The 24,217-nt window shown below is 44.8% G+C and overlaps 1 protein-coding gene across 1 annotated transcript in view; it reads right to left on the bottom strand.

Moving 5' to 3' along the window:
• Nucleotides 1-658: 658 nt before the first annotated feature.
• FOXK1 (forkhead box K1) overlaps nucleotides 659-24,217 on the bottom strand; it is a 47,915-nt gene continuing 24,356 nt past the window's right edge. Inside the window, exons 2-9 of the mRNA XM_054270760.1 lie at nucleotides 21,540-21,737; nucleotides 11,054-11,210; nucleotides 9,646-9,792; nucleotides 7,719-7,912; nucleotides 6,439-6,605; nucleotides 5,488-5,769; nucleotides 3,123-3,347; nucleotides 659-897 (exon numbers count right to left, since the gene is read on the bottom strand). Coding sequence (XP_054126735.1) covers nucleotides 674-897; nucleotides 3,123-3,347; nucleotides 5,488-5,769; nucleotides 6,439-6,605; nucleotides 7,719-7,912; nucleotides 9,646-9,792; nucleotides 11,054-11,210; nucleotides 21,540-21,737 — 1,594 coding nt within the window. The 3' untranslated portion in view covers nucleotides 659-673. The remainder of the gene's footprint in view (nucleotides 898-3,122; nucleotides 3,348-5,487; nucleotides 5,770-6,438; nucleotides 6,606-7,718; nucleotides 7,913-9,645; nucleotides 9,793-11,053; nucleotides 11,211-21,539; nucleotides 21,738-24,217) is intronic.

Below are 24,217 nucleotides of genomic sequence, written 5' to 3'. Positions count from 1 at the left end.
GAGCCCAGTAACTCTTCCTCCTGAATCCCCACATAAATAAACATTTATATTCAGAATTTTCTATTTTAGAAAACCAGAATAATTTGCCTTTTTTTTTTAAGCTTGGTACCATGTTTCTTTAATGTTGTTGTGAGATACTGCACCCATCTTTCAGCATTTGATTGCCTCAGGTGATCTTTTTAAAATGGTCCTATGGTTCAAAGCTCTCAGAAGCGTGGTATTAAGGCATAGAACGTGAGGAGTTTTCTTTCCAGGGAGCAGATTGTATTTATATTACATTCCTTTAGATTCTGAACTGCAAATCCCATCCCCTTGGAGCCAAAAGGGGAAAAGATAGTTAAAAATATCCCAGCAGTCATACAATCAGTTGTCTGTATTTTTTTTGAATCTTAAAAAAAAAAAAAAAAGAAAAAAAAAGAAAAAAAAAGGAAAAAAAATCCCATAAGTAGAGACAGAACAGAGTTCCAGATATGGGTTCTTGGGAGGGATTTTCCATTCTTTTTGGCACCTTGTGATTATAACAGCTGTTGTCCTCCCATTGAAAAAAATCTGCCTTTAAAAAGAGCTCTTTATCAGCTGTGTTTTGAGCTGTTACAGTTGCGGTTGGTTTCCTGTGAAAGCTGCTTTAGGGCTCCTGCCCTCCCATGCCCACCCCGCTCCTCCCACCGCTTCTTCATTCACTGGTTGCCTGTCCCTGTGGCACTGTGGGTGTGATGACAGCAGCCTGGGCTGGCCCTGCTGCACTGGGCTCCTCCAGCCGTGCTCTCTTCACCTCGGGCTCGCTGTTGGACGCTGCTGCCGCCGTCTCTTCGGTCCCTGCCTCGCACACCCGGCTCACCACAACAGGGGTGGACGAGCTGGCCTGGGCTGCAAGGAGCTGCAGAGGGTTTGTGAGAGCTGGCAAGGAAGATAAGAAAGAGAAGCACAATTAGTGGGGTGACACAGAGCAAGTGTTTGCTATTCCAGGCAATGCAAGAAAAGAAAATCCCACTGTTCAGTACAACAGCTGGCACAGGGTCAAGTGTTGCTTCCCAGTGCATTTTGAAAGCCTGGCTTGCCTTGTCGTTCCCTCTCCCTCCATAACCTCAGCTTTTCAAGTTTACCAAACCAGCAACAACTCCTCTCACAGGAGAACTTCCTGCTTCCCCTGCACTATCAACCAAAGCATTGCTAGCTAAGTATTCAGGGGAGGATCAAGCTCTAGCTAAAATTACAACACATCTCTTTGAGAGGCAGTTCTGACTGTAGGTGGCCAGAGAATTTCTCATGAACTCCAACATCCATGTGCTGGGCTTTGTATTTGGAGGTTTAGAGTCTCTCTTGAGCCCTGCTCACACAGGAAGAACAATCCAGGCTGTTGGGAAATAGAATCCAAATATTGAGTGTACTGACGTCCCACTTGTAAAAGGGGCAGGAAAAAGCTTACCCCAGACAACCACATGTGCTCCCATCAGAACTGGGATCAGAACAAAGGAATTTCTGGCTTCCAATCTTCTATTGCATTACTGACACAAGGTCTCACCCTCCCATTAATAAAAGTGGTAAGAAAAAACATTATTTAAGTAGCAACCCTCTGTAAAAATGTCTACAATTCCTAGTTCCAGACAGAGAATGTGCTTACACACTGACTTTGGCACACACCACTGCTTGGAAAACAAAACACATGCAGTTTTTGGACTCTGCATCAATCAGAGAGGAAGCCAAAGGGGACTCAGGAAACAGCACATCCTCTGCCCTCCAGACTCATTTGCAAAGGATGGAATGACTGAACATCAGTGCTGTGTTCACTGCTAAATGCATGAAAAAGGAGCCCTAGGATAAATAAACAAAGCCAACAGAACAAAGGCCCTCAAAGCCCAATAACTTCTACCAAGGCGTGAGAAGAAAGCTGTAGAGTATCAAGAGGATGAAGGGAGAAAATAGGGCATAGATGAGGGCAGTCAGCAATTACAGCTTAGTGACTTAGAGAACCTAAATCATGCAATTGAAGAGAACTTAACTTAGTACAGATGAGAGTCAAGAGACTCAGGCTTTGTTTTGTGAACTAGAAAATTTACTGCCACTTACAAAAAAACTCAGATGCAACTGGAATACTTCCCATTTGGTGAGAGATAAAAAGTCTGGTGAGATTAAAATATTTTAACATAAAAATGTTAAATAAAAAATCGTCTGATTCTATATTAGACAAATGCTAATGCTGGTTAGCAGAAGCTTGACCTATCTGATCTATTAATATTGTCTAATAATTGGAGAAAAACCTTATTACTGTATTTTTTTCATAGTTCCAAAGTAATTCTTGCAACTGAAGAGCATGCCAGGTGATAACTGTGAAGAGATGTGGCAGAAAATTCTGTAGAAACATTCCTACCTTCATGAAAGGCCTCCAAAGCCCAGCAGTGCCCTTCATTTCAAACTCCCAAAAGCACCACCCTGAGGCAGCAGAAGTGCTTGGCCTCTCAGACAAAAAAGCCATAAGAAACCTGGATATTCCCATCCCAACTGAATAAAATCTGAGGTGCTGAGCAAGCAAGAGGAGGCTGCCAAGACATGGCTTGTATGGAATTTCAAAAAACCATGCTTGACAAATGACTAGAACACATCCTGTGTATACAAAAATCCTACATTCATTCACCTGGTGAAATAGATCTTGTTTCTCTCAGGCTCTAAGATTGTAAGATGGGAAAGTATGTTATTTTCTATTTACTCTACCAAGTCATGTTTCACAAGATCTACAGAGCACCATGGAAATTTTATTATTTGGCATGCTGCAAGCAAAGGCTGTTGATCAGAAGAAAATAAATGAAAACAGGCTTTCCACAAGAATCACTAACACTTTCAACAAGTAACCTCAAGAGGTGGAGAGTCTCAGTACTAATAACTGCATAGCCAAGGGCAAAGGAAGGACAGAGAGCAGGGCTTTTCCCCCAGGAGAGGCAGCAGAGGTGGACAGAAGGGAACCTCCCCCTGATTTACAGCTCTAGAAATGGAAAAATTGCAATATCTTTGAGCTGGACACATGGAACAACTTGACACACAGAAACAAGAGGAGAAACCCTTGCAGCTTTCCCCCCTGGCGGTGGGCTGGGGGAGCAGGGGCAGGCAGAAGTGGGGAGCAGACCCACCGTAGGCGCTGCCGGCGATGCTGTTGGTGGGCACGGCGTGTTTGCCGTTCTGGGTCACTGCCCGCACTGGGAGCTGGTGCTGCCCCAGGGCCACGGGGGCTGCCTGCTGCAGGATGGTGACAGTCTGACCAGGGACACCCTGGGCCATCTGGCTGGCCACTGTCTGGATGACACGGCTGGCCGTGGGGATGGTGGCAAACGCGATCGTCGGCTTCTCGTCCATGCCTGCGGGAGGGCAGAAAGAACAAGGATCAGTCACTGCCCTGGCTTAGAGGCAGGTTTTATTCTCATTAACCCAGGGATTAATGAGAATTAATTAGCAGGGATACACATCCCAGGATTACAATACCTCAGGCACCACAGAAGGTCAGGGATGAGTATTTGGAAACATTAAAATATTCTCTATTGTACATTTACTCTATCAATATTAAAAACGTTTTTCCCACAGCATAAGCCACAAGAAAAATTGAAAAAAATCAAACCCATCAATTTGACCTTTTGCCCTAAAAAGGCATCACCTCCCTTATTGGCACATCACAGCTGTGATATGGACAGCAAGCACTGCAAATCTCATAGCTTACTTCGCAATTTCAAACAAACCGGCCTGACTTTCAATACCACACAGCAGGAGAAGGCATTAAGATCTTAAACAATGCCTGGAGCCAAAAGTCTGCAGCAGCTTGCTGTCAGGCCTGCATGGAGGCTGATTTACAAGGAGGTCTTCCCACAATTGCCAGATTTTGCTGTGGAAGTACAGAGAAAAAACAGGATGGAGAAAAAATAAAAAGGAGAGCAGAGTTTCTGGACAGAGGTAACTGCTTGAGAGCACTAAAGCACTTTTCTCACTTCCCAGGATAAGTAAGGGGTCAATTCAGCAGGTATGCCACAGATACAGGACAGCATCCTGCCAGGCAGCAGGAAAGGAGAGGAGCCACTCTTCCAGGGGCTCTGTGGGTCTCAAAGGACAGAGGGCAGGAAGCACAATCTCATTAGTCCTGTAGGAAAAGAAGGCCTCTCCCATTTCAACACTTGCACACAACAAGAGGAATTGGATGTGACATCAGCACTGAGGTGAAACCTGCAGGCAAGCTGATGGCAATGGGGAGAGAAAAGGCAAGGAAAGGAAGGAGTTCAGGAAGGAAAATGCAGCAAACAGGGAAAGTAGAGACAAGAAAAGGATATGAGTGAGACAAGTAGGGAAAGAACAGGCAACAGCAAGAACCAGTGAATGAAAGAAGGGAGCAGGTGACAGGCAGCTGCAACTTAGTGCTTCAGGAACATGCATGGGATCCAGACAGGAATTTCTACAGAATGCAAGTGAAACTCAAGCAAGATAACCAGTGCTGAACTAAAAATGCCAGGGGTCCTGCTGTTGCAAGAGGGGAAGCTCTTTGTCATTTTTTCCTTCCCTTAGAGAGAGGGACCATTGTCCCTCTGCCCACATAAAAGCAGTCACAGAAACCAGCCTTACTGCTGCTACAACAGACACTGACCTTGTAGCACAAGGACCTTCTGAAATGGGGAGCAGACAAGGTGTTGTCTAGATCACAGCAAGAGAATATTTAACTCACTAAATCCCCCAAGGCTTGAATTTCCAGCTTTGGGACAAAAAAAGGCCTTTGTTCTAACTGGTTTTTGAAGATTGCTTTAATGGGGCACTGCCTGCACTTCCAGAAGCACATGCTTTCCTCTAGGAATCCAGACCTGCAGAAAAGAAGGGCTCAATCATTTATTTACAAAACCATCCTGAAGCAGAGTTGCAGCCTTTCCCAGGCTCTCTCTTTTGGCTGGAAAGTGCACATGCTTTCATAGCCAACACACAGGCATAATGCTGGTATTGGGGATAATCACAAAAGCATGGAGAGACAGGACAAAGGAGAATGGCTTCAAGCTGAAACACCAGGTATAGATGAGATATTGGGAAGAAATTCTTCCATGTGGAGGTGGGGAGGCCCTGGCATGGGCTGCCCAGAGCAGCTGTGGCTGCTCCATCCCTGAAGTGTCCAAGACCAGGCTGGATGGGGCTTGGAACACCCTGGAATAGTGGAAGGTGTCCCTGCCCATGGCAGGGGGATTGAAATGAGATGATCTTCAAAGTACCCTCCAATCCAGATCATTCTATGATTCTATGGTAATAAGCAAATTTTAAGCACTGCATGTTTTCTCAGGCTCTGAAGTCTGTTAGTTTTGTTCCCCAGGAGACGAGGGAACACAGTTATTCTGCTCTCTGGTGGAGACAAAAAATGGATGAGCTCTCATTTGGTTTAAGCTTTACCTGGAGAAACATCTTTTTTAATGGCTCAGTGCCCAGTGAGTGAAAACCTTCAAGACCTATTAGCAGAGTAGCAAGGGAGGTGAACGCTACCTCGGTGGTCAGCAGCTAAGTCCAACACTGCTCCTGCAGCTTCATGAGCTCCTCCTGCTGTGCCCTGGTTTGTGAGGATGTATCCATTTGCAGAGTTTGCAGAGGAGGTCACCACTCGGACCATGGTGACAGTGGGGGCTTGCTGAACGACGTGGATTGCGTGGCACGAGGGCTGCTGGGAGGTCACTATGGATGCTGGCATGTAGGCCACTGGCTTGGCCACCAGGGTGGATGGTCGGGGAGGAACAGCCATAATCACTGGCTGGGCACTCACTGGAGACCCTGAACAGAAAAGAGAAGCACAAGTTAACAGGAGAGGTGAAAAGATCCCCATTTATTTCATCTGTGCACTTCCAGCCTACTCAGTGCTGTACCATTAGCAGGAATGGAGGTAGAAACAAACAAACAAAATCAAGTCTTCAAAAATACCACCCTCAAACTTCTCCTTCCTCATGTACAAAATCCCTACTTGTCATCTGAGCACATTTCTGTGAATAAAAGCCATAATAAACATAAGAAAATACCCCAAACCAAGTTTTCTTTAATGAGCTTTGCCTTCCAACCTCACCCTACACCTCAGGTCAGCACAGCTGACAATCAGATATTTACCAGGTCCTGGCCACAGCAGCAGAGCTTGGTGTAGCCAAGCTGATCTTATCCAGAGGCTGGTAAATGAGAGAAGTGAGCTGTGTTGCCATGGCTACTTTGCTGTCAGATCTTTACAGCCACCTAGCTCAAGGTTAGATCAGTTGTCTCTGCACATTCTGCCCCTCATCCAAAGAGGAGTCAGGAAAATGGTTTGAAGTTGTACTTGCACCATCAGTCTCTAACAACAAAGTGGAGAGAGAGTCTTGGATCATCCAAAAAACCACTGCAGAAGCCTTCCTGTGGTGTCCTCAGCATGGCACGTGGGGCAAGTGAACAGCAGGCTCTGGAACAGGAGCTACTCACCGGGCGCGCTCTGGGAATAGCGATACTCTGGAACTGAGGCCAACTTTGAGCCAAAGTCGTGATCGTGTGGAATGGGTGAGCCCTCCCGTGACAGGCACTCTGGAGTCTGTAGGCCACTAGAGTGAGGGGACAGCAGGCCAGGGTGAGTAGGGGAGGCAGGAGCACTCCTGAAACACCAAAACACAGCGTTGGCAAGTGCAGATGTATTTTGACCACGAGACAGCAGCAGAGACCCAGAGTTCTGTCCAGGAGAGGATTCTCTAGGAAGGACAGCCTTTCCTCCACACCACCCACTGCAGTCCTGCTGGGAAGAGCTGAAAGGTACACAGGGACCCCACAAACACTCCAGATCCAAATACTGTTGTGTTATTCCTTGCTGAAGGAAACTGGACCCTTCAGATTTCATTGTTAGACCCACTGCTGACAGAGAATCCCCAAATGCTGCACACCCAGATCAATTTTACAACTTCAAGTCATTCTCAAAAAACCTGTGTCAGAGTTTGAGAGTGGCAGGGAGAAGAAGAAAGATGCAAGCAGAGGCAAATGACTGGCCCTGCACATGCTTGCAGAGCAGTTGCTTCCCCTTCTCCCTGTTGCCTCCCTTCACAACCACTTGGTTCCCACCTCTGGTCCCAAACACGTGAGGAATTGTACATTTCTTTATTGACAAACCAGAATAAAAAGCTGAAAAATTCTCCTCCTGTTTCCCCCACATTTTAACAGAGAAAATAGGAGGTGTGGGAGGAATGTTCCATGAAATTGCTACAGCTAGTGCTGAATTCCAAGTCTTCTCCTCACAGCTACAGGGCTCAAAGAAGCTGTCAGTGCACAAGGCAGTGGAGCTGACTGGAGCAGCCGCACAGAACTCCTGCTGCTCCACTGCTGACAACCACCACCAACCTGATCTCCCTATAGGAGACTGTTTTAAATACCACAGAAGTTATTCCCACTATGATCTAATCCACATCTAAACACAGCTTTCCTGAAATCAGAGATTGGCATCTGAAAACACTCAGTCCAGTGATAACTGCTTTGAATTTCTTTGAAATGATGCCAAAACAGATACGTTATTTGATGCATTTTTGTAGTTGGCTTCTGGATTTTTTTTCTGTTAAACACTTAAGAAGTCAGAACAATTTTCAGATTATGCCTCAGGACTAACTATATCACCTCTCAAACTATAAACAGAAGCAAAGTATACTCACTGTACTTCAGGAGAAGTTTTAGTTTATTTTCTTTGTAATGAGTTTGGCACAGAGATGAGAGGAAATTGAAGTTACCTGGAGGAGAGAGGCCCAAAAGGTGTTCGGAAGCAGGACACTCCTCTTTGCCTTCTTTTTCTAAATGCTTGTTCTACAAGTTTGGCTTCAGAGGCAGGGTCAATCCTCCAAAAGGAGCCTTTTCCAGGCTCCTCTTGGGAGCGTGGGACTTTAATAAAGTAACGGTTCAAGGAGAGGTTGTGCCGAATGGAATTCTGCAGGAAGCACAGGAACGAGCTGATTATTTTGCCACGAAGTAACAAAGACAAATGAGTTGCACCACACAGCTTGGAAAAATAAATCCACACAGCCAGAATCAGTGTTGAAGGTAGAAACAAGTCACTCAACTCACACAGCTCCAAAGTCGCAGGAGAACAGCAGGAGAAAACCTGGGGGCAAGTGTCAGAATTTCTCCTGACCAAGCTGAAAGATAATTTTGCTTGGTACCAACCATTACTTAAATACATCTGGAGCCAGAGCAGTGACTTCTCTGTGGAAAGCCATGAAAGCAGAGCTTTTGCTGAGGCAGGGGGAAATCACTGTAAACCACATCAGAACTCTCTCAAAAGACAGGCTTTATTCTTGGCAAGTGGAAAAAGTTGCCTGAGCCTGTGCTAACTGCTCACCTGCCAAACGATTACCAGGGTGCCCAAACATGCCCTAGAGGACACTGCATCTCACAGTAATCACAAAGCAAGGCAGCCAACATGCCCTCAGCCAGCTCTGGGAGGAATCCATGAGCTCTGTGGCACTCTGCAGCTCTCTGGATGATGACAAGACTGTTTATCCTTTCCATTGTAACAGCCCACCCCTTACAGGGTGTAGGGCTGCCTTTTGGGCTGGGGAAGGGCTCAGCAAGCCTCTGTGTGCACAAACTCGTCCCTCTTCCACTTTCAAAACAAAACCTAAGCTTCTCTAGAAGGTTTAGACAATCTCTTCACTGGTGAAGCCTCACAATGCCACTGGAGGGGAGAGAAAAAGGCAACTTCACTCCCTGCTGAAATGCAGCTCTCTGAAGCAGGATGCAGCAAGCGGTTCACAAAGCACAGCTCTGCTGAGCAGGTTAGGGCAGGAAGTGAATTCCACAATTAATTAGAACTGCAGGGAAAAGCCAGGGAGGCAGAAATGTATTTATTCCAACTGCACTCAAAGTGCACCAAGCAGTGCTGCTCCTGCCAGTTGCACACAGTGAAATCAGCAGCTGCAAGAGCCTTTGCAGCTGTACTAGTGTATTACATTCAAATGGCAACACCCATGGCAGAGGTGTGATGCCAAGAAAAAGTCTGAAAGCAGGTGGAGTTGAGGTTCTTGAACCTTTGGAAGCAGCCCTCAAGTGAACACTGAAGTTTGATTTAGCACGTGTTAACTACATCCAAACTCTCCTCTGAAGCTGGTCAGGTTTCCTTGAGTACCACAAAGAGTCCATGGACTCCCATTTTCCCAAGTTCCCACTCAAATTCAGAACTTACAAACTGTGACTTAGGCAATGCAGCTGATACACTGGGAAAACAAAACATCTGTAATGATTTAAGGTGCTATGATTAAAAACTGGAGCCTCAGTTTTAGGCTGGATATCCCTGGATATCCTCTGCTTGGAGAAATCATGTCAAAGATGAGGTGAAGGATTAAGCAAATATCTGGGCAGAGGAGTGACTGATAGCAAGGATGTAGGGAAATAAAATACAAAATGAAAGACACATGACTACAGCATTAAAAGAGGAACTAGAGAGCCCAACAGTAACACACTACATTGCCCTACAAAGTATTCAAAAAACCCCCAAGAAAACTAATCACCCACAAATGAACTAGTCAGCTGTGTTAAACAAATTCACTCTGGGAACAGTCAAAGCAGCTCTATTCCCAGTGCCCCAAATCTTTAATAAATGCATTTCAAAGCAGATAAGCCATGTCAAAGTAGTTTAAAAGCTTGTCAGTGTCAAGAACTCACCTGCCAGCCTTTGTCAGCAGTCCTGTAATATGGATAATGCTTGGTAATGTGGGCATAGATCCCACTTAGTGTTAATTGCCTGTCCTGTGCTGAAGATATAGCCTGCACAATGAGCTGAGCATAAGAATAGGGTGGCTTGGATTCATCCTAAGCAAGGAAAAAAAACCAAAAAAAATTTAGTTACTAACAAAGAATTCCTACGATGCAGTGTACCACAATCCAAATTTAAAAAGCACATTGGGCTGTAATTTTCACTGATGCCAAGAGAGCAGCAGGGCAGCTAAGACAGCATCAGGTCTCCCATGGCTGTTTTATGCTGCCACCACCCCATTTTGCACAAGCATTTGTGTTCAAACAGAGCTACAGGGCTGAGTCAGATCAAAGTATCTCCTTCCATCTCCCCACAAACACACATAAATCCCAACTTCAATCTGATTCCATTCCCCACTGACTGTCCCACACATGCTTGCACCAGCACAAGGAAAGGGGTCAAGACAGGCAATTGGAATCAAGAAATAGAGTATGGGTACATTCACTGCTTTCTGTGCTCATGAATTAAAGCCTTCAGTTCTGCCCAGCTGCAGCTCCACTCTGCTAGAAAGGTTTGAGGCTGTATGTTATCAGCCCTCCTCCCAGCAACAAGCCCAACATGAAACCTGATCCCATCCCTTCCCTTCTCCAGCAGGATTTGTTTCATTCTAGGAACTTTAATTTGTTTGCTAGATCTCGTATTTCCAACTCTTCACATTACTCCATCAAGAACAACCCTTCTTGTCTCAAGGGAGAATTAAATCTACAAAAAAAGCCACCTAGTAGTGTGCTCCTCCACCCAATCCCAAATCAGGTGGTTTTGGATATGGAACTTTTAACTTTGATCTGAAGATCAGCTCACCAAAATTACATTTTATCACTCTAACCAAGTTATTTTTTAATCTAGATTCCACTTGCCACTCTCCTCATTTAACGCCTACTTGACAGGCCTTCATGTTTGTTTTAAAGTCTGACTACAGACTTCTCATGACAAGGATCTGGCTTCTTCCCCTGCTTCTGCTTTCTCCAACTGTGTTTTGCAAAATACCATTAATTAAAAGAAGAAAATGAGATGCTGAATTTTATGTGCCTCTTTATGGGATCTTGATTTATCAAATAAGCAAAAATATTATTCTTGCCTAAACACTTCAGTGAGTGATTTGAATACATTTTAGGCAGCTAAACAAGCAGAGACTACCACTAAGCCAAGCACAGCTGGAAGGAATGACCTCCACCCCCTGCAGGACACTGTACACAGCACCCTTATGGCCAGAGTGTTCTCAAACCCCTTTAAACTCTAACCAGGACTAGCAATAAAGCCCCAGGCTTTAATAATCCTCCCCTGGAGCAGTGCTGGGTAAGAAATGTTTGTGTGAACCTTTGGGCTGTCCCCGCCAGATGCATCTGCCTGCTGCTCTGAGGCTGCCTTCGCCGCATACTCTGCTGCCAGCTGCAGATCCGAGGTAATGTTGTGAACAAAACGATATCCTGAGGATCCAGCACCACGTGGACTGGCTGGGCAGGAGTTGGGAACACTGGAGAGGCAAAAAAAAAAATCAAAAATAAATACAGTTATTATTTCATTTATTAGCAAGGCATGCAGTTGTTACTCCCGAAGGTACAGTAAAGCTCTCTGGTCATGGAGAAGCAGATGCAACTTTTGCCCCTGTGGCTTATCCAAAGCCCAGACAGACTGAGAAAAAAATCCACCAGAGATAAAATTGGAATTTCTACAAAATCCTGACACTCCCTGCCATATACACTTCCTGCAATCACGACAGAGCAGCGTTTCAAAGTATTAAACAACTCCTTTGTGTTTAGAGAAGCACTTCAAACTTCAAACAACATACAGTGTATGAGGGATGAATATTTAGGTAAAGGGATAGTTTGTTAGTATGACTTGTTAAGGAACAACACACCAACCTCCTTGTAACACAGATCATAGTTAATCAATCCTTCTAAGGACACTTCTACAGCATCAGAACTAAAGCACCCAGGGCAGGGATCTGCCATGAAGGTCCCTGACATCACATCTGAGCTCCACAAGCCTTTCCCTGACACCAAACAGCTGGAGACAGGCGTTTCCTTGATTCACCCCACACCCATGCACCCAGCAAAGGGGAGCTGCACTCACTGCCTGCACACAGAGGCAGCCCAGCATCAGTTCTGGCTGGAAAAGGCACATTCAGAGTGGCAGGGCCACCACAAGATGGCATTGCAGGAACGGTGACTGAGCACCACAGGCTATGAAAGGTGATAAAATGCTACAAACACATAAAAGGGGGCCATAATTTGCAACATCACTCAGGCGCACAGAAATGAGTGCTGCAAGATGAGAACTAATTAGAAAGGCTTGTCTAGGGATCACACGTTCTTGATTTTTAGGGTTGGAAGAATCAAAGAATGGTTTGGACTGGAAGAGCCCTTAAAGATCACCTTGTTCCAGCCCCCTGCCATGGGCAGGCACACCTCCCACTGGACCAGGTTTTTCCAAGCCCTATCCAAACTGGCCTGGAAGGATGGGAGGAGAGGGATAAGTCTGGGAAGCTGAAGTTCCCTTTCTGTGTCTCTCCCTGTCCTGTGCTGTCCAGAATTGAGGGATTCAGTGCCAGAACAGCAGGATGCACAGCCAAATCCCAGGATTACAAATGTCTTCTAGGAGCAGAGAAACAGTAAACAAGAAAGCAAACCAATACACAGAAGATTTACATAGCAAAACAAGCCGTTCAAATGGTATGAAAAGATGCAAATTGAAGCTCACAGCTGGAACTAGAATTCAGTAAAACTGGCATAAACAATCCTCTTACTGGTGAAATGCCCAATAACTGACAAACAAATGCTGACACTCATCACAGCACTGCACCAAATGCTGTAGGAAAAAACCCTGAACATGGTCCCTTCCTCAAAAGGTGACTGGCTGGATAGCTTCTCCTACATAGACACAGGGATGGAGAGGAAGCAGTGAGACAACCCCTCTTTGCTCAGTGGGCAATACTTTATGTGCAGAAGCAATTTGGCAGTGTAAGGAATGAGCATTTCCTACCACAGTCCAGCCTGTAAACTGAGAAGTGCTGCTACTCCTTGTGGTGTCTCTGCAAATGGCTGCAGTGCTGAGCTCAGCACAACCCAGACTGGTTTCTTTTAAAAGTGAATTTCAGAATGGGGGAGCTGGGGGCAGAGAAAAGGCAGAAGAAATATCCAGCAACAACAAACCCTTGAAACAGGGAACCCAAGCTCACTCCTGCCCCATATACCAGCCTTGTACAAACCCTGGTAACCCTTTCAGTGCCCCCCACTAGTGCTGGGCATTCATGGGTGATGCTGTTCAGCAGCACAGCAGAAGGTAAAGCTTTCAGGTAGTGCAAGGTATAAAATGTTGATGAGCCCATACTTACAAATCTCCCTTTGCCAGAGATAAAGGCATTTCCTGCCCAGCCTTTCAAAGAGCAGAGACCTATTTGTGCAGGAAAATGAATGAAAATTTCCTACTCCAAGCTTTGGAAGTGGGTAATACTAAACCACAGAAGACACTCTTGATGTCTTAGTATTCACATGAGGAGCTGGTGTGAATTTAATTATTCTGCTGTCACTTTTCCATAGCTTCTTCACATACACACTTCTTATAACGTGCAGATAATTACAACTGAAAGCCATTTTCATACATGAAACAATGACAAACTAAAACCACAGTGATTGTTTTTGTGTTTGGCACCCAAGCAATTATTGTAACACACGGGCTAGAAGTGGAATAGGATGAAACAGTTTTCTGATTTTGTTATTTGTCTGCAGAAATACACAAACAGCAAACCACAGAGACAGCAGCCAAAACTCAGGACAAAGATATGGAAGAAAGAAAAGTTCTCCAATAAATCCATGCTCTGCAGAGCTGTATTTCTTGCCTTCTCTTTTTAATAAATACATAAATAAAAATAGATGAAAGAATTTATTCCTTTATTCAGGATCAGCAGAGCAAGCAGCTCAGTTTTTGCCTCTCCAGCTGTAGCGTCTGAATTTCAAGTATGATCTCTTGCTAAAAAAAAAAAAACAAACAAAGAAAAAACCAAAGGGAGAAACCCATTCCTTGCAGGGCTGTGATTCTCTGGAGTGTTGACAAAGCCCTTCCAAACTAAAGTGTTAATAACTTGTAGAAAAGCCAGGCTCTCCCAGCAGACATTCACTGAAGAACAGGATCATGATCATCCCCTAAAGAAGCAGCTGCCCCCTGGGACAGCCACAGTGATACCACAGATCTGGAAGAGATTAATCTTTTATCAGAATGAAGCTCTTTTGTCCAGGCAGATCTGCTTCCTTTCAGCCTGGATCAATGATCAAATCAAGAGATGTGGGGACAGAACAAACACCAGGTTCGGGCACTCCAAGCACAGACAGGGTAACGCGTGCTGCTGAGTGCTCAAGCTCTCAGTCAATCATCACAGCTCTTCAGAGGGGAGGCAGAAAGAGCTGACTACTGGAAAAAACAAGGAGACACAATCTGTTCCCCTCCCCACATGGGACAGAAGGAGTGAAGAAACAGTTTTACTAAAAATACCCCTCTGAGGGTTAAGTTAAAATTAAACATTAGTGCAGTCAAAAGAAAACAAGCAAACACAATGCAGTGACATCAGTTTCCTGGAGTTCCTGGAATTCTCCTCACCACCCAAAGCCAGGGGCTGGCCGGGGATGCTTGCATGCACTCACACCCCCTTTAAAAATATTATGAAACAAAGAGTTTTCCCTACAAACACCTGTTTGTGCTATAAAGCAAACATCAACTGCAAGGATACCAATAATGATTTGTTGGATATTAACATGGCATCAATACTTGCCCATAACTTGATCCATGTTGATGCTATAACCTTTCACTGAGAAAAGCACCCCTAGGTCTGCAATTTCACCCTGCTCTGACATCCCACCACACTGCTGTGATCCATGCTCACTGTCCAGGCTGGCAAACTCAGCTTACAAGCAATCCAAGCTAATTTGGGTTAGGCTTGCTTGATACTGAAGAGAGCATTTTGGAGAGGAACCAAGTGTTCTGCACCACTGAAAAGCACACAGACCATGGAAATAACCCAGCTGCAGTTACCCACAATCTTAATCCTATGGTACCATGGATAATGCCCCAAGTGCCAGAGATCTTTGATATCCATTGAGGATTCAGCATCTCAACGTGAAACGGTGACTGCAGGCAGCCACTGAGCCACAGCTCTCTAAATACCATGCTGAGAACTCAGCTTTAGAATCAGACTACAACCACGTGCTGAATCACACCAGTCCTCTGCAGCATGTTTTCCATTTCAGACTTAACCCTTCTCTGGCAGGAAAGCCAGCAAGATGAGGGCTGAAGGCAGTGTCTGCAATACACTCACCCATGTAAGTGGCAGGATGCCTTTTAAACACGGGGCTTGAACGTTCTTTGGAACACCACAATTCACTTTCAACTCCTGCCAAGAGGAACCCAGCCTGCAAGTTCACAGCACTTGCTAGCAGCAATTAACTCTAAGCTGCTGGAGAGTGTGTACAATGTGCTGCACTGCTATTGGAATGTCCACAATCAGTTTGTTTAACCAAAGAATCAGCCTGCAAAAATAGGGTGTACCACTGTGTGCATGGGGCATTCACACCAGGACACTGTGTGTTGCTTGTCTACTCTCATTAAAAAAAGAAAGAAAGGAAAAAGGATAGAGCAGATCAAGAGAAGGTACTGACAGGGATAAGCAGGATGATTGGAGATATGGAATGGATTTCACACAAGAAAAAATTGTTAAAGACAGAAGCTGAGGTGCAAGTGACAGAGCTTTAAAAACAAAGCCAACAGGAAGTGTGTAGCTCTTGGCCTCTTGCACCTGAAGAGATGGTGAGCACAAAATGAAACCAAGCAGCACGCCCAAAACAAAAGAAAGTGCTTCTATTTCTGTGGCTACACTGTGGGGTGACTGTGGGGTAAGACAGGGCTGATGAGAAAGGCTGTGTGAATGGAGAAGGCCAGAACACAAATTCTTGGGGAAAGGGAAGGACAGAGAAACCATCAGGGCTTTAGAAGACAGTCATAAGTCCCTGGTCCAAAGCAGTCTCCTATCCAAAAAAATGGAGGCAAACTACACCTAAGTCAGCATTACTCTGGTTTTTATGTTACACAATCCCCAAGATATCCATGTCTGAGGACAGAACACTGCTAGAGGGATCTGTTCCCTGGGCACATTGAGATTCTCACATAAAGATTTCCACAGTCTCTCAATACTAGGCATGTTTTATAGACTAGGCAGTAATAAAAATAAAAATAAAAATGAAGCAACAAGTACTTACATTATTTATTTATGGTCATATTACAAGTCTGTGAACAATCTGGAAACCAAAACACTCCCAAATACCAGTGCCAACTTCCCCAGAAGGAGAGGCAGTAGTACAATGCAGGAAAGTTGCCCTATTACTCAACTGAGGGATCAAGCTATGGAGGCTAAATTTAAACCAGGTATATGGAAAAGCACATATCCTCTCTAAGACAAAGAGGAAAGATTACCTGGGGTCCCATAAATAATTGCTCACCTGACTTGGAATCTGCACTGCTAAAGAAGAACAAAACCAAAATTGCTGGTTTAGGTTATGGTATGCACATGGTAGCGCCTTTGAAAAATTCCCATGTGCACATATGTGATGCAGGTAAGAAACACAGCAGGGATAAGAGTTACAGCCTTGGCCACGCTGCCAATACACAGATTCCAGTCTGAATGGGCATTTTTAAAGCCCCTGTTGGGTACAGAGAAAAAAAAAATAAAAAATCACCATTTCTTATAACCCTCCCCAGTCTGTTCCTCAAATGCAAGCTGGAAGTGTGTTGCCCTGGGCACAAGGACTATGGTTAGAGAAATAGCACAAACCTCTGACAACCACAATACTCCACTTCATAAGCCTGCAAAAAGGGGCATGAAGATACAGGGACGCTTTTCATGTGCAACAAGCAAGAATCAGGTCAAAGTACAGCCCTTGGACTTGCGAAACAAGCCTTTCCACGATACACCAATCAGCAAGAATGGCTGAGAATCCTCCACTGCTCTCACCTTCCCCAGCCTAGCCCCAAAATTGTAACTTAAAGAAAGGCAAGTCCTTGCACGTTGTGTGTTTCAGACAGGTTTCAGAAGCAATCACAAGTGGTGAGACTGCCAAAACCGAGCTGGATTTTGATGTGAAAGGAGAAATCTGAGAGCTCCCCTGCCTTCTTAATGCTGAAGAAAACCAAAGCTGTCGAACAAGCCACAAGTGAGAGAAAGTGAGCTATCCACGAGAGGTGAAATTGTTATTACTCGTCAGTGCTCCAGTGGTTCCCCTGGAAAGGAAGTGACCTCACTCCAACTGTGGATTCAGTGAGCATTTCATACTCACTGGGGAAGAGGAAGTGCTCCTGTAGCTGGTGACATCTGCAACCCTTCCTCCAGCACATGGCTTGGCACATGTCCTCTAGCACACGGTCCATTATCTGCAATAAACATGCGCAGGAACTCCCCAGCCCAGCACAGGCTGCTGCCTCTCTTATGTGATGTATATGCATCATCCTCCTCGGCTTGTGGTTTGGAGACTTGGGTGATTAAAAATAATCACCTCTCTGTCCAACCGTGGGAGTTGCCTGAGCTGTGCATTCTGCCTGAGTGCAGGAAGTAATGTATAACTGAGATGATGCAAAAGAGCCTGCAAAAAACCTGCCTTGGAGCTCTTCAGCAGCGCTTCAGTTCAATGGCTCACAGTGCTCTGGGAAGAGGCAAAGCCTCAATGAAATGGAACAGGGAATATTTATGCATCCTGCTCCAGTGAGTGAAGGCATCCACTGAAACCAGGCTTCATTCAGCTTCCCCTACACAGAGTAAACGTGCAAGTGCAGGCTAAATCCCAAGGGTTGTGAAACAGCAGTGCATGGCTATCCTAGAGCCTATAAAGAGCCCCCCTCCTTTTTCCCAGCCAAGTCTGGATCAAAGCAGAGCCATGGAACATGGCTCACACACACTCATGTCATGCTTTATGGAATAAGAGCTCAATACATAATTTATCTACTACACACGCCTATGAAGTAGTAATTACACTGTGCATGCATAAAAATCAGACAATGAATTTAAATGACCTGTTAAAGGCCACAAAACAAGTTGGTGGCTAAGTCAAGATAATTGCAGTTACCTCTGAGTAATCCACTATCAGAGCAAGCAATGTGCTACTGAACTCATTTCTCTCAGTGAAAAAAGGACCATATGAAATCAAACAATTCAGCTGACACCTTCTGGTTTACCAATCAAGCTTATAGAACAAAAGAAGTTGATCTTTCATTATTCATGCCATTAACTGCATTGCAAACTAGTTATCAACCCTTCTAGTAACAGCCAAACATGGGCAGGCACATTAAGAGCTAACAGTTAAAATATCAATCTGGCTTCACACACAAATATGTACCAGTCTAGCTGGTAACACTGACCCTCACCAGGCACTTTTCAAGCAGTTCTCACAGGACCCTAAGGACTCTTACTCCTACACGTCAGAGAACTTTTTTTGCTGATAAAGACTTTGTTTGTGAGCTAAGAATCCATGACCTTTCTGTGAAAAAAACCCAAACAAGTACAAGACAAAACGTTCACGCCCCAAGTTATTCTAGTGCAGAGATAAGACAGAAGTGGCAACTGTAAAATATGAATAATACTACTGACCTCCAGAGTAGGACATTTAGTATTTCTATATTGTTGTCTCTGTGTGTGTGTGTATATCTTTATACATATATCTCACTGAGAACATGTCTAGAATAGGGAAGCAAGTAGAAAGAAAGAATTTAATTTTCACAGATATTAAAACCACCCCAGCTCTGAGGGGCAAGGCTGCAGAAAGATGCTATTTGGTAAACTGAGTTAAGTTACTGCTACAGGGCCATTAACAATGACTAGACCACAGTAAAAAGGAAGCTAAACATGGTAAATCTAAACTCCAAGTCAGTAAGACTTTGAGACCAGGAATAGAGTCCTGCATCACACCTTGTCTCTGTAGATCTGATAATAATCCAAGCACAAGCCATTCTGTGGCACGGGTTACAATACAGAGTCACATACATGCAGATATTGTGCATTTATCACAAAATCAGGCAAAGTGAAGTGTTTGCAGCATAGGTGAGAAACTCTGTGGAACCACTGCCACTCAAAGAGGAGCCTCCAAATCCAAGGTGCAGAAGATTGAAGCCATGTACTGACAGACAATTCCTTAACTCCTGAAATTGTTCAGTTTTATCTCCAAAAAGTAGAGCTGAATTCAAGCAAACCCCACATGATTTTTCACAGAGCTTTTCAATGCCTTGAACCTACTGAGGAGCAATTTAGTGCTACTCTGACCTTTCATATGTTGTGTAAAACGGCAGGCTGCTTCTACTGAGCTCCTACAACCACAGTGGCCTTTTCCTTTCTGGAAAAGGAAAGAAAAATGCAAGTCTGATTTTTTTGAAAAGGAGTTTTGAACTCAAATCAGGAACAAATAATCCATGCCTGTTTGCAACCCTCCCAGCATGCTGCCAACCAACATTTTCCCTTACAGCTGTACAACAGCACTCAAAACACATCCACACACAGCCCCTCCTGGAGACAAAACACCTAGCTGAGAAAACAGTGAGCACATTTCTCCCCAGGAATAAGCAGGAATCTTGCTTTGCAAAGCTGCTGAGGGTGGCAGGTTTGGTTTTGTTTAACTAAAGCTCATTCCCTCTCTAGGCACTGCACTTTGCAGAGGGAAAATAAATAGGCTGGAAAAAACCCAGAAGCTGGCAGGGGAGAACCTGCAGGGAAGCAAGCTGCAGTGTAAACAGGGAGGCAGAGCAGGGCTGGGGGTCAGCAGGGCAGGACTGGATCGGGCGGGGGAGTGCAGGTACAGCCCCTGCCCTACCACCAGGGTGGAGGCAGGAAAAAGGGGCCAGGCGCCACTTTCCAAAAAGGAAATTTCACCCTGCCCAGGATTTCCAAACTGCAATAATTTTCCATGGGCCAATCAGGGAGGAGCAAGGCAAACGCACCAAATTAGGAAAGTAAATACTAGAAGGGGGAGAGGAAGGAGGAGGAGGAGAACCCAGCAACCACCTCCCAAAGGCAGCAGTGGGAGAGGGGTCTGAGTTTCATGCTGAGCCCCACCAGCCCTCCCAGCTCTGCCTCTGGGAAGGAGAAGAGGACACTGTGCCAGCCTCACCCAGCACTGTGAAGCCACCAAGAGAGCAGAGAGCTGCCCTGAAAGTCAGAGGGCCAGAATGCACAGCTACATGCTCCCAAAGGAGCATTCCCTTCTCAGGCAGAAACACCCAAATCACTTCCCAAGCCTGGCCCACAGGGGAGAGCTGCAGGACCCTGCTGGGGGAGAGGGGAAGGCTGCAGGGGCTGAGCAGGGATGTTTACAAACGTGTCAGGCCCTCCTCTGTAAGAGGAACTAGGAAATGAAAGGGCTTCAGCAAGCGAAACCTCAGATGTCTTTTGAGGTTTTCTGAAGACTTGGCTGGCTCAGCTTCTGCTCGAGACAAACGGATGCAATCATTAATCACCCTCAGTAAACACTGCGTTAGGGGCCGAGCACAATTCAACACTACTATTTCCACTTTCTCCTTATGCAAAAGAAACATTCCCAGGGAATCAAATATCAGTTGCAGGCATATGCCAGAGTCAAAAGATACAGCCTCTGTTAGTAACACAAACCACACTGTGCTGCTTTGCACAAGATGACTGAATGGAAACTAACTACCATATGTTGGCAAAGGAACCATCCCCCTCCCCTCCCAGCAACAAGCTTCATCTAAAAAGAGAAGGTTAAATATAAACCAAAAGCAGTGCCTGAACAGAGGACTAAAACCACAGCCACCTCCAGCCCCCTCTTTCTAGAATATCTGCACTGCACATCTGTGCAGCTCTGCAAGGCGGTCGGAAAAACCCAAACAAGCCTCTGGATCATGCAAACCCAAACCAGCTTCATTGTGACTCTGAAGTCTCAGTCTCAGCCATGCAGATTTGAATACTACTCACTGAATTAGTGCTGTCAGAAGAGATTTGCATATTATACCTTTTTACAAATGTACAGACAAGAAAACAACCCAAAGGCTACTACTATTACCAGGCACACTCTTGCTATTTTGATGACCACATGTTTTAAAATTCTAATGCATCATCCTATACCATAAAGTCTGCTTTACTTTACAAAATGCATGATACTTCAAGCAACAGATTTAACCTTAAAAGATTTCACTGAAACTCTGTAACATCAACTCTTTGCTGAAGAAGAAAGAAAATATTTCATGAACTTGATGTTCATCTTATTTCTAATGCACATCCACTGATCAGATCATTTACAAAACAGGATACTCGCCCAGATGTACATTTAGATTGCTACAGCCCCTCAGTACATGGTCAGCATTCTACCCCCATTTCCTTCCATTCCCAGGAAACCACGTGCCAATGGCCACCCCGTCCCTAACTTCAGATAACAGCAGCACCACCCAGCAACAACAGAATATTGCTGGGATAAAAATAAAACAGGCAGTCTTAAGATAGAAAGTATATGCCTGCTTTCTTTTCTCCATGCATATAGGTAGCTCTCAATAAATATTTCTAATTCCACTGCCAAATATAGACTCTATATGTAACTCTATAGTGTGAAACCAACACTGAAGTTTACCCTTGAACTCTCTGAGTCCTTAAAGAAAACCCTTGTGCCCTACTGCCGGCCACCATTTTTTAGCAGTCTCCCATCATTTTGAACATCAGAGATTTAATTAGTTATTTTTAATGGGGCATTTCTTGCACCAAGGATACCAAACAAAGCAGGGCAGACAGGCTGATGTCAGAGAAGACATTTTTGAGAACTGAACATCTTACCTGATAGTGCCTGTGGGGGACGGGAGGGGACTGACCACGCTCCGGAGATCCGGCTCCGGGATGTGGATCTTCAGAGGTGATATCTGAGGGTAAAGTGGCCGAAGGGGATGTGTTGAGGCTTCCTCTTTTACTTCCTCTTTATGGTATAAAGATGTGAACTGGATTTTTATAACCGTGCTAGGGAATCGGAAAGTACATCTGGAAGAGAAGGAAAGGGAAAAGTCAGTTTCACACATGATACTGAATGTACTTCAGAGGTTTTGCATGCAGTTGATGCATCATTAATTAATTGAAAGTCCAACATTCTCTACTGATCCTTCTGCCTCGTGTCTTGGGCAGAATTACTGATCATTCATAAAGCTCTGTAAATACTTCCCAGTGAATCATGGCCATCTAGAGATGAGATGCAAGCTGAAGATTTGGATAAGTTCAGTGATTTCCTCAAGGCCATGTATTCAATCAGTGACTAAGCAAGATGCACTCCTGTAACAACAAACTCTTGGGTTCCTGCAATGTATCAAGGACTAGGATCTATTTTTTATTAGCTCACTGTACCTATCTCAGCAAGATCCAAGTCCCTAGAAAGGGTATCAAACCACAAGCAATAGGGAACAAAAACAACCATAAAGTCCAGATAGAGCAACAAACAGCCTCCAGGTAAGATCAGAGAGTACTATTTAAAGACTTGTCTCTATATATTGTATAATTGATATCCATTTATATTTATGCACATGATTTTAAAGGATCATCTAGCAGGTTTCAGATTAAAATACATTACTTTAGAAGTGCCTCCCTTTAGGGTTACAGCTAGCAGGTTTACAACAGGGCCCCTGCAAGCCTGTGGGGCCTCATTCCTTCTCTAAGTAACATTTCTTTCCAATTGTTATTTAGGAAAAAAATTAATCACACAAGTGCAGCCTTCAGGAGATGCTTGGAAATTCAAAAGGAAATAAGCACTGACATTTTCCATATTTGAACAGAAAGCTTTCTAATTTACAGTGTCTACAATGAGCACAGGGCTGTAAGAGTGAGTGTTCTGCAATTCTTCTTATTGGATTTAATTAGACAATCATGTGCAATCAATACAAGCTTTCCAGGAATCATTTCACTGATACTAAGGTTAAAGCAGCAGGAAATAAAAACCAGGTTTCACCGTGGGAAAGACCAGCAGAGCACAGTAATTGTGCTGGATTCCAGCATCTTGCCTACAGAAGGAAAGGAAGGGATTTGGGTGGTGTTGTTCTAGCACTGTAAGTGCTGGTGTGGGCTGAGCAGAATTCTTTTAACCAGTGCACTATTGAATCCTGCCAGGTAACAGAACAGGGTGACAAGCAAGTCAATCTGCACCTTATCTTAATGGTGCTATTGACAGAAATGCAGCTCTAAAACACACTCACTTGCTCTTGGTTCTTTGGCACAAGCAGATTGTGCTGTAAGGTAATGCTCAAAATTATCATTCAGGCATGGGCAGCTCATTCCCATCTCCCACCTCATCTCTCAAATGAGCTGGCTCAGCATTCAGCGGCTCTGCTAGTATAGCAGGAGTTTGCATTGCATTTAATTCACTTCAGAGGTCCTGCCACCTGCACTCATTAATGCATTAAATAAGAACATCATTGCTGGCAATGCAACCTAATTGTGTTTATCTAACCCTTCTAAACAAGGTTCCCTGCAGACTCAACATGAAGGCACAGCTCAAAACAGCAGTGTCCATGCCTTGCAGTGTCTGCCAGCAGCAGGCATCAACCTCCTGAGGTGAACCTGAAACAAGGATGTTGAGCCACTGCCCTGGATTTTAAGCTTTGTACTGCTACATGGATTTGCTTAAAGAGAAAAAGCTCAAAGTACATGTATTTGCAATGAGCATCACATGGACTCAGGCTCAAAACCAGTACAAGCAAAGCTTCATCATTTCTCAAGGCCTTATCAGGGAAAAGCTGAGCTGCCTGTCACAGAGCAAAGGAATTCTCTGCTGTAACACCAACTGCTCAGCATTTTCCAACACCTGAGTCAAGGACAAATCAGTCCCTGCTCAGCAGTGCTCAGTGCAATCCCAGCCTGCTGCTGATCAACAGGCCTGACTGCACAGAGCCCTAAGGCAGTTCTGTAGCACTGCTGAGGCCAGGAGATCCCCTCTGCAACCTCAGAGCAGTGAGGAGCTCTATCCCACTGCCACTTAGGTCTTCCTTCTCAGAAGGAGCCAGTAATGCAAGATTCATATCTCCTAAATTGCTCTGAGGTGATGGTAAAGTAACTCCTTAACTCCTTAATATTAGATAAAAAGTGATACCTGCACACAAACCACTGTGAGAGGCTGTCCCATCAGCCTGTGAGTGTGGGCAATCTCAAGAAAATCTGTTACTTTTCCATAATCATGAGCCAACCTGAGAAGTGAAGTCTAAAGTAAGGCAGTAACCGTGCTGAAAGGCCCATCCAGCCCTGCTTTCCCTGCCAGCCTCCCCAGAGCCAGCCATGTGATTTACCCACAATCTCAGCCTGCAGCCAGGCACAGGAACACAGCCTGGGCTGGGCTGACTACACCAGCAAACAATTCCTTGGCTGCTGAGATTTTGTTTTTAGACCGACAGGCTTCCCAGTTCACTGAAGCAGAACCCAGGATGTACAAGCAGCTTTCGTGGATTATGGTAATGAGCATGAACACGGCCATTTTGTAAGGA

The sequence above is a fragment of the Melozone crissalis genome, unplaced genomic scaffold, assembly GCF_028551555.1.
Source record: "Melozone crissalis strain CALT ecotype California unplaced genomic scaffold, PUWL_Pcris_2 ptg000012l_1, whole genome shotgun sequence".
Lineage (NCBI taxonomy): Eukaryota > Metazoa > Chordata > Aves > Passeriformes > Passerellidae > Melozone > Melozone crissalis.
Note: the sequence above shows the minus strand (reverse complement) of the source record. Positions and strands in the feature narration are given on the sequence as shown.